Source organism: Aythya fuligula, chromosome 2 (assembly GCF_009819795.1).
Source record: "Aythya fuligula isolate bAytFul2 chromosome 2, bAytFul2.pri, whole genome shotgun sequence".
Taxonomy (NCBI): domain Eukaryota; kingdom Metazoa; phylum Chordata; class Aves; order Anseriformes; family Anatidae; genus Aythya; species Aythya fuligula.
In genome coordinates this window covers 158,534,539-158,544,838 of record NC_045560.1, presented here as the reverse complement: position 1 = coordinate 158,544,838, position 10,300 = coordinate 158,534,539, and the positions used below count along the sequence as shown (strand labels likewise).

General features: G+C 55.4%; 1 protein-coding gene across 9 annotated transcripts in view; it reads left to right on the top strand.

Annotated features, from left to right (window-relative positions):
- Positions 1–1,196: 1,196 nt before the first annotated feature.
- The window catches only part of ZC3H3 (zinc finger CCCH-type containing 3), a 120,696-nt gene continuing 111,592 nt past the window's right edge, over positions 1,197–10,300 (top strand). The window contains exons 1-4 of one of the 9 annotated variants that reach the window (XM_032182927.1): positions 1,197–1,248; positions 2,667–3,119; positions 3,168–4,512; positions 5,164–5,354. In XM_032182927.1, the coding sequence (XP_032038818.1) occupies positions 1,203–1,248; positions 2,667–3,119; positions 3,168–4,512; positions 5,164–5,354 (2,035 nt within the window). In that variant the 5' untranslated portion in view covers positions 1,197–1,202. Of the gene's footprint in view, positions 1,249–2,666; positions 4,513–5,163; positions 5,355–10,300 lie in introns of all 9 variants that reach the window. The other 8 variants (XM_032182933.1, XM_032182930.1, XM_032182932.1 and 5 more) reach the window with 8 other exon arrangements.

Genomic DNA, 10,300 nt, shown 5'->3' with positions numbered 1-10,300 from the left:
TAATAGAGGCCAAATAACAGAGGCCAAGTGACAGTTGACTGAGGCCAAGAAACAGAGGCCTGGTAACAGTTGATAGAGGCCAAGTGACAGAGGCCAGGTGACAACTGACAGAGGCCAGATGCCAGTGGCCAAGGAAGAATTGATAGAAGCCAAGTACCAGAGGCCAGGTGAGAGACGCCAGGTGGCCAAGGAACAGTTGATAGAGGCCAAGTAACAGACGCCAATTGACAGAGGCCAGGTGACAGTTGACTGAGGCTGGGTAACAGAGGCCAGGTGACACTTGACAGAGGCCAGGTGACATTTAACTGAGGCCAGGGGACAGTTGACAGAGGCCAGGGGACTGAGGCCAGGTGACAGTTAATAGAGGCCAAGTAACAGAGGCCAGGTGACAGTTGACTGAGGCTGGGTCATAGAGGCCAAGTGACAGTTGATAGAGGCCAAGTAACAGAGTCCAGGTGACAGTTGATAGAGGCCAGGTGACAGAGACCAGGTGACAGTTAACTGAGGCCAGGGAACAGTTGCCATGTACCAGAAGCCATGTAAAACCTGACAGAGGCCACGTAACAGTTAACTGAGGCTAGGAACAGCTGACAGAGGGCAGGGGACTGAGGCCAGGTGACAGTTGATAGAGGCCAAGTGACAGTTGACTGATGGCAGGTAACAAAGGCCAAGTGACAGAGACCAGGGGACAGTTGCCATGTAACAGAAGCCATGTAACACCTGACAGAGGCCATGTAACAGGTAACTGAGGCCAGGGGACAGTTGACTGAGGCTGGGTAACAGAGGCCAAGTGACAGAGGCCATGTAACAGTTAACTGAGGCCAGGTGACAGTTAACTGAGGCCAGGGGACAAGTGACAGAGGCCAAGTGACAGAGGCCAGGGGACAGTTGCCATGTACCAGAAGCCATATAACACCTGACAGAGGCCATATAACAGTTAACTGAGCCCAGGGGCCAGCTGTCAGAGGCCGGGTGACCGAGGCCACCTATGAGGGGAACCCAAACCCCCGGGGCCCTCCTCAGGCTCCGGCGGCGCGCACCAGGCCGCGGGGCCCGGCCCCCGTTGCTAGGCAACGGCGGGCGCGCGCGCGCGCGCGCGGTGCGGGCCGCGTCACGTGAGCGCGCGCGCGCGGTCACGTGAGCGGGGCTAAACGGGCGGCGCGCGGCGATGACGTCAGCGGCGGCGGGGGCGAGCGGCGGGGATGGAGGAGAGCGAGAGGCTGCGCAGGGAGATCCGCAGGCTGCAGGGTGCGGGGGGGAGAGGGAGAGGAAGGGGGGAGGAAGAGGAGGAGGAGGAGGAGGGAGGGAGAGGAGGAAGGGGTGAGGAAGAAGAGGAGGGGGTGAGGAGGGAGGGGGGAGGAAGAGGAAGGCGGAAGAGGAGAAGAAGAAGAGGGGAGGGGGAGTGAGGAGGAGAGGGAAGGGGGTGAGGAAGAGGAGAAGAGGGGAGGGGGGTGAGGAAGGGGAAGAAGAGGGAGGGGGGAGGAAGGGGTGAGGAGGAGGAGAAGAAGAGGGGAGGGGGGTGAGGAAGAAGAGGAGGAAGGGAGGGAGGGAGGAAGAGGAGGAGGGGGTGAGGAGGAGAGGGGAGGGGGGTGAGGAAGAGGAGGGAGGGGGGAGGAAGGGGTGAGGAAGAGAAGGAGGAGGAGAAGAGGGGAGGGGGGTGAGGAAGAAGAGGAGGGAGAGGGACTGAGGGAGGGGGTGAGGAGGAGGGGGGGTTGAGGAGGGGGGAGGAAGAGGAGGGAGGGGGGAGGAAGAGGAGGAGGGAGGAAGAAAAGGAGGAGGAGAAGAGGGGAGGGGGTGAGGAAGAGGAAGGAGGGGGGAGGAAGGGGTGAGGAAGAGGAGGAGGGAGGGAGGGAGGAGGAGGGGGTTGAGGAAGAGGGGAGGAAGAGGAGGAGGGAGGAAGAAGAGGAGAAGAGGGAAGGGGGTGAGGAAGAGGAGGAAGAAGAAGAGGGGGAGGGGGGAAGAGGGGTGAGGGAGGGGGTGAGGAGGAGGAAGGGAGGGACGAAGAAGAGGAGAAGGGAGGAAGAAGAAGAGGAGAAGAAGAAGAGGGGAGGGGGGAGGAAGGGATGGGAAGGGGGTGAGGAAGAGGGGGAGAAGAAGAGGGGGTGATAAAGAGGAGGAGTGAGGGAGGAAGAAGAGGGGAGGGGGAGTGAGGATGAAGAGGGGAAAGGGGAGGAAGGAGAGGAGGGGGAGGGGGTGAGGAAGAGGAGGTGGGAAGGGAGGAAGAGGGGTGAGGAAGAGAGGAGGAGGGGAAGGGAAGAGGAAGAAGAAGGGGAGGGGGCTGGGGAAAAATGAGGGGGAGGAAGAAGAGGAGGGAGGGGGGTCAGGTGGAGGAGGAAGAGGGGGTGAGGAGGAAGAGGAAGGCTCTTGAAGAGGAAGGCTCAGTGAGGGGGACCCAGTTTTTTTTAGGGGGGCTCTGTAGGGTCCCGGGGGGCTTTAGGGGAGCTCCGAGACCCTCCAGAGGGGAGGGCTCGGGCACCCAAGGGTGCTGGGGGTGGGGACGGGCCAACCCCTGGCTTCCCTGGCGCGTTAATCACCCATCTTAATTACCCCCAGCTGCTCATTAGGGCCCAGTGACTCACCTGGGAGCCTCCTGCATGCTTCGGGGCCCAAAAAAAACCCCAAAACGGGGCTGGATGGTAAAAAAGTTTTTTTTTTCCCCCCCCCAGGTCTCATCGACAGCCACAGGAGCACCCATGGGGCCGCGCCGAGGCCGAGCTGGAGCAACCCCAGGCAGCAGCAGAACCCCCCCTATAGCAGGAGGGGGGCGTTTTCGGGACGTTACCCCCCCCGGGATTTCCAACAGGGTCGTTCCTGGAGGAAGAAGTATTCCCTCGTCAACCCGCCGCCCTCCAGGGCTTTTGGGATCAAGCAGGAGAACCGGGCGGCCCCGATCCCCGCGGGGTCGCCGGAGAGACACGTGGACCTCACTAGGGACGGGAATATCGTGGTGGGGATCCAGGTGACCCAGAGGAGCGGCCTGGTTTTGGGGGCCGAAGGATTCAGGGCTGAAAGTTTCGGTCCTAAAGGTTTTGGGGCCGAAGGTTTGGAAGGTTTCGGTCCTAAAGGTTTTGGGGCCGAAGGTTTGGAAGGTTTTGGCTCTAAAGATTTTGGGGCCGAAGGTTTGGAAGGGTTTGGGGCTGAAGGTTTGGAAGGTTTTGGCCCTAAAGGTTTTGGGGCTGAAGGTCTTGAGGGTTTTGGCCCTAAAGATTTTGGCCCTAAAGAAGATTTTGATGCTGAAGGTCTCGAAGGTTTTGGCCCTAAAAATTTTGATGCTGAAGCTTTTGGCCCTAAAGATTTTGGCCCTAAAGAAGATTTTGATGCTGAAGCTTTTGAAGGTTTTGGTCCTAAAGATTTTGATGCTGAAGGTTTTGGGGCTGAAGATTTTGGTGCCGAAGGTTTCAAAGGTTTTGGCACTGAAGGTTTTGGCCCTAAAGATTTGGATGCTGAAGGTTTCGAATCTTTCAGCCCTAAAGGTTTTGGTGCTGAAGCTTTCGGCCCTAAAGATTTGGACCCCGAAGCTTTTGAAGGTTTTGGCCCTGAAGGTTTTGGCCCCGAAGGTTTCGGCCCTGAAGTTTTTGTTCCCCAAACTTTTTCAGCTCCTTCCTCCGGCCTGAAAACGGAACCGACGGCTCCGGGCGAGGATCAAAGCGGGCTCCAATCCTCCGCCCCTCCTTACCCGCCCCAAAAAGAAGGACGAAAACCTTCTCTCTCCGTCTCCTTCAGCTCCTCTCACCGCGTGGTCAGCTCGTCCTACGCGGCCCTGTCGCGGCGACCCCACAGCGTGCGGCTGAGCGCCGAGGGAGCCGAAACCTCCAGGGCGCCTTGCGAGAACGCCGTCGCCCCCAAAACGCAACCGCAGCTCCCTCGGCCCCCGCCGGGCTGCCAGCAGGCTCGCCACTTGGTGTGGTGCAAGCCGGAGGTGGAAAATTCGGGACAAACGGGATTTGAGCGGGGTGGGGACGCTCGCCGGGAGCTTCTTGGGGTCGTGGGGGCGTCCTCCAGAGCCCTGGGGGTGAAAGGGAGATTTTCGGCGCTGCACAAAGCTCCTGGGGTCCAAAGGGCGGCGGCGATGATGCCAACGGTGTCTGGGAAAGCCTCCAAATTTCGGAGGAGCAACTACACCTGGGTGGCGAACCCCGGGAGGTGCTGGAGGGCGGTGAAGAGGTGGGCGAGCCCTCGGGGCCCCGAAGGAGCTCGGAAAATCGCCGGCGGGGCGAAAACGGCGGCGCCGAAAAGCGATTCGGGGAGCAAAGCGAAGAAATCGCCGCCCAAAGCGGGCGTTTCTCCCAGCAAATACAAGTGGAAAGCGGCCGCCCTGCAGCCCTCTCCTTCCACCTCCAGGTCGGCGTTTCGCTGGCGGTGCGAGGAGGAGGAGGAGGAGGAGGAGAAGCCTTCGCCTTCCTCCTTCCCCCAAACCCTTTCCTTGGGTTTCGGGGGGACGAAACCCTTCGGCGACGCCGTTCCCTCCGGCTACAAAGTGAAGAGCAGGACGAAAATCATCCGGAGGAAAGGGTGAGCGGCCGGGCTGCTTGGGAAAGCCGTCCCTCCGGAGGTTTTCCTTCACGTTTTCGGGTTTTAGGTGCAGCTTTTGATGGTTTTGGGGCCAGGCATCTCCTCGGTGGTGGCTAACGGAGAGCTGGGGGCGTCCCCGCAGGTGAAATGACACCGAGGGTTGTCGGATACCGCAGGATGCGTCCAGTTTTCCGGGTCCTGGGGCTTCATTCTTGCTTTTTAGGGTTGCAAGACCTCAAATTGTGGTGGTTTTAGCAGTCTGCATCACCCAGAATTCGGCTTTTTGACCAGAGCTGGGTTTTATCTCATCTCCCATCCCCTTTCTCCCAAGATTTTGCGCTGAGGAGGTTCCTCCCCGATCCACCAAAGTTCAGGGGGATGGGAATTGCTGATTGCCTTTCAGAACCTCGTTGCACCGGGCGAAAAAGTGCTTTATATCCCATTTTTTTTTAAATTTATTTATGCCTGTAAAACGTCGTGCAAAGCTCCAGGGAGAAAACCGGGGTGGGATCTGACCTGGAGACACCCGAAAGAAACGCGTCCCGGCCATAAATCTTGGAGAATCGCTCCTTTTAACTCCAGGTGAAGGGATTGAGGGAGTTTCTCTTTGCTTTTCACCCTCCTCTAACTGCTTTTTTTCCCCCCTGGCAGCTCCCCGGCGGATAAGAAGAGCAGCCCCACGCCTCCCGCCCCCCTGAGGAGCCCCTTCCAAGCCAAGAAGCGAAACCTGCGGGGGAAAGCGGCGCTGCCCAAACGCTGCTCGCCCAAGGGGCTGCTGCAGCTCACCAAACACAGGCTCTGCAGGCTGCCGGCCGCCAGGAGCCAGCTTTCCAGCAGGGAAGGTAGGAAAAATCACCTCGGGGCTCACCTCGTGCTGCAGAAACGCTTCCCCGAGAGGCTTTGGGTCCTCCAGGAGGCGAAGTTGGTGCTCTCCGTCCCCCGAGCAGGCACCGGGAAGAGTTTGGGCTGCGGTAAAACCAAATTTTAAGCCAGATGTCCCAAAAATCACCAGGCTCTGACACCTCCAGGAGGCAGAAATCCCATCTGCGAGGCCGATTTCTCTCTTTTCGGGTGGGGAGAAGCCTGAGCACATCATAAAATATTCCCCCAGCAGCTCCACACCCTTCTGACGCAGCCGTGTCTCGGTGCGGCGCCTCCAGGGGTCGTTTTTATATTTAAAAGGGTTTTTTTTTAAAGGGTTTTTATATTTAAAAGGGTTAAAATCACAATTTCTGGAGGAATAGCGAGTCCCAAACGCTTCTCAGCGGGTGGTTTGGGGCCGGGGCCCCTCTCAAAGCAGGCGTCGGCTTCTCGGGGCCGCAGATCCGAGCACATAAAAAGGTTTCGGGGGGGTTTCTGCCTCTGTTCCCTGGCGAGGTGATCACAGAGATGTCACCTCACACCCCTGCGATCCATTTTCCCCTAAAATATGCCTTGAAACACGTTTTGTGCTCGTTGGCGTGGCCGACGAGCATCACTTGAGCACACAGAGCCGCTCGGGCTACGATGTGGCTGTGATCTGCCCCAAAATGAAGCTTTTTGACCTCATTTTTTAGGAAGAAACTTATTTTTTTTCCTGCTCTGGGCTTCGCTCACCATGTTTGTGCGTGTAATTAATTTCTTTCTCGCTCCAGTAGCTCCGTGCTAAGGGGTGGCCGCGTTTTGGTGGATCAGGGAAACGAGGACGGGGGCTTGTGGTTCGGAAAAAGGAAGGCTTTTTTGGGGGAAAAAAAGAAGAAAAAGAGGGTTCTCGCGGTTTGCGTGGTTGAGGAGGGATGGCAAGGATGTTTTGGGGAGAATTTGGGGGCTGGTGCCTGGGGGGGAATTTGGGGTCTGCTGCCTGGAGGTGACCTGTGGGGACAATCGGGCGTCCATATAACTGCGCAGATGAGCTGATGGCCCAGCATTTGAGGAGCTGTTTGATTTTAGGGTCGAGTTTTGCCCCGTTTAGGGTTGTCAGCAACCCCCCTGGTGTCTGGAGAGGGGCGAGGGTTGAACCTAAATCCAGTGCTGGAATTATTCGTGCAGTGCTTGGAGGCAACGCGTGCGGTCGGAGACCCACCACGGGGCTCTGTGCTCCCTCTTCCGACCCCAAAAGGTGGTGGCTCCATCTGGGATGGCGTTGTAGGGTCCCGGAGGGCTTTAATTCCTTGTGGGGTGATGGTGTGTGGGGTGAGGAACAGCTTTTGAGCCTCCCACGGGATATCCACCGCTGGTTGTGGGGTTAACTGGGGACTCAGACCTCACAAACCCCACACCGGGGACCTCTCTCCAGCCCGGTGAGAGCATTTTACGTACCAGAAAATTGAGATATTGGTGTTTAGGGGGATGTAAAGTGTTGTGGTGATCCCGTGCCGGGTTAAATCTGATCTCTTCTCTGTAGCACCCTGCTTTCGCCCGGGTTTATGGCGAGCAGAGTGTGCTCAGCCCTCTGTATGGCACAGGAGGTCGCGGCGCTGCCCTGGGAAGGCTCCGAGCTCTCCTCGAAGCTTGCCTGACACTTAGCAAAGCATTTTTCCCTTTTATCTGTCATTAGAAGCGTTTGTCCAGCTGAAACGAAGCTGCACAGAAGTTAAAAACGTACAAAATGGAGCAAAATCAGCTGCCAAAAACCCCGCGTGTTTTGGGGGCGCGTCGAAATCCCGTTCTTCACTGGAAGGAAATCGTCCCGCGGCGAAAAGCTTCGTGTCTTAGGTCACGTAGGCCTGGAAATGTGTAGAGAGGACAGAAATCCGGCCGTGATCCTTCGCTCAGAGCAGAGGAATATCAAGAAAGAAGCGTAGGGAAAGCAGAAATCTGGAAAACGGGGCTGGGAGTGGCTCGGGGAGAGCAGTTAGCTCGGTCCCCTGCCCCAAAGCGGGTCAAATTATCGAGCTATTCGTGAGAGATGCTGACAGAGCGTGGCACAAAGCTTCATCCAGGAGAGTTTGGAGGGGTGTTGGTGACTTCTGGTACTTTCCAGCTTGGGTCTGTGCTTTTTGGGGTCTTGGTTCCTAGTGGGGAAGCCAAATCCCTGCTGTAACAGCTCTGCAGGGCCCTTCATCCTCACAACCCGCAGCACCTGCTGAAGGTGAACCAAAATAATTCTCATTTCTTTCTTCACCATAAGCACGGAAAAGCTTCAACATTTCTTTCTTGCCTTCTGCAACGGCGAGGAACGAAACCCTCGTAGATCAACCCCGATTTGGGCTGGGACATGGACCGGTGAGTGGGGCTCAAACCTTCCCCACGGAGCTGCGGAGGGGCCCTGTTGCCTTTCACCCCTCCAGGGAGGAGAAATAAGGTTATTTCTGCTCCTTTTTTCTCTTCGCGGGGCTGAACGTGGTCCTCCGGAGGAGCTCTTGAGTTTCTGTGGCTGGTGAATTATCTCTGGCCCTCCACGTGCTAAGTTTCGTGTATTTTTACCCAAAGATGTGAGCTTCGTGGTGTTTTTGGGTGCTGGCCAGTGCCGGGGGATTTTGGGGGCAGCATTTCATGATTTTATCCCCCGATAAAACTCGTGGGCAGCACCCGAGCTGCTTCGTTTGATGCCCTTTAACGAGCAATTACGTATAATGAGCGGTGAGTGTGTTCTGGCTTCACAGGGGTCCTTTAATTTGGGGATCTGTGGCACAAACTCTGCGGGACGTGCCCAGGGTGTGAGCAGAGGCGTTGCCCTTGCCTTTCCCGAGGAGTAACCCCAATTTCCAGTTCCCTTTTCAGACCTGGGTGGATCCCAGGGCATCCCAGACGGATCTGGGCAGAGCCTTTAATATCAGAATTCCTTTTTTTTTCCCTTCCCATTTAACTTCTTCGGTTCTTATTGAAGGAAGCGGCGTATTTCAGCCTCCTGCCCGAGCATCATCCTTCCGAAATCCGTTCCTCTCCAGAATTGCCAGGTCAGGCTCTCTCATTTCTCCCTGGTAAGGAGCAGACAGCTCGGATCCGAAGCAGGGATCTGGCACGAGAAGGGGAAAATTGCGAGGTTGCTCCTCTCTTTACTCAGATCCTCGTTGCCCCCGTGTGGCACGGAGATAACGCAGCCAATATTTCCCTGCAAAGCGAACAGAACTCGCCGATTTCTGTTTTACTCCTCAAACGTATCCAGCTCTCTGTAAATACACATTTTTTTTTCATGACCTATCCTATTTGGAACTGATTTTGCAGCCTGAGCTTCGCGTTCCCCTGCTGGGTGAAGTTTCCACCGATTTTGGTTCCCCCAACCCTCTTTTTGGTTCCCCCAACCCCCTTTTTGGTTCCCCCAACCCTCTTTTTGGCGTCCAACCCCAAAAAATTGAAGCGTGCGTGGGGACAGCCCCGCTTCCTGCATCCCCGTTTGCCCGGGCAGCCTGCAGCAGGATTTTGCTGAACGGATTTGTGATTTTTTTGGGGTTTTTCCCCAAAAAGTAGCGGCTCGAGCTCTTCCTGAGCAATTTTAAGGGCAAATAGTGGCTTTTAGGTGACATCTCACTAATCTAGGTGTGGTGGCAGAGGGCTGTGCCTGCTGTTTGTGTACTTTGAGCCCTGTGCCAGCAGGGAAATCCCCCTTAATTTTTTTACCAACAACCTACCCGAGAGCGATGGGGGTGGTGTAGCTGATATCTCGCAGGATGAAGTTTCCTTTTCAGCTATTTTTTGGGTGAAAACTCGCAGTTTTTTTTCCTTTCCTTACCCCTGCCAAAGCCCACGCCTGCCCTCCTTGCGCCTCCCCTGCCCTGGTAGGGTTCACCGAGCTCGGATGCTCGCCGTGACACCTCTCTCGCCTCTTCTCCAGGAGAAATTAAAGCTAATTGCTTCGTTTTAACATTATTTTAGGCAGAAACGTGGCAGCTGTCGGGGTGTGAAGGGGCAGGAGAGCCGTGCCGTGCCCTTTCCCTGCGTGTCCCCAGCGGGAGCGTGCGCACGTGAGCGGAGACAGCCGCCAAAAAAGCGGGGTGATTTGGGGATTTGGGGATTTTGGGGAGCCTCCCGCACCTCCTTCCCTTCGCCACAGCCCTGCAGAGGGCACTCGTGCCCCTCGCATTTTTCCCCGGCCCACCTTTTTCTGGTTATTGATGGCCTAATTTCGTCTTGATGTGAAAGAAAGCAGATATCAAGTAATTTGCAGCAATAACCTGCTAATGCCGGGCCAGTATCAAAACTCCCATGTTCATTTCAAGTGGCAGATAAAACACTAATATATAATTATCCTTGCAAATTGGATTGTTTTAAATAACCAAAAGGCTATGGCCAGGAGAAAACTATCCCATTTCCCTTGAGTTACTATTGCAGTGTAATTGCTGCGTTCAATCAATTTCCCTGGCATTAGAAATTCCATCACAATCAACATTAAGCTTTATTCATTGTGATGGCTAAGAGCCGGGCCATTTCTCCTCTTTTCCTTAACTGGCAAAATTAATCAGGGAAAAGATTTTAAACATTTACCCGTGCGAAAGAGGTCAGCTCTGCCACTATATTGCTCAGCAGATAAGGGGGCTAATAAAAAGAAAATTGAATTACTAATGATCGCCAGGCACCGAGTATATAAAACCTGGCAATCGCCCGGTTCGGGGTGGGGGGGGAGAGGAATAAAAAAAAAAAAGAAAAAAAAGAAAAAAAGAAGAGGGAAAAAAAAAAAAGAGAATCAATTTTCTGCGGACAAGGTGCGCTCGTTTTTTATTTCGGCGCATATTATCAGCAATTTAATTTGAGGAGCGCATAAACAGGGAGGGAAACGGGGGGGAAAAATAACGAGCCCGGAGGTGTAAGAGGCTGCGGGGCTGTGTGCTGTACACAATTTATTTGGCACACCAGATAATGGCTTTAATTG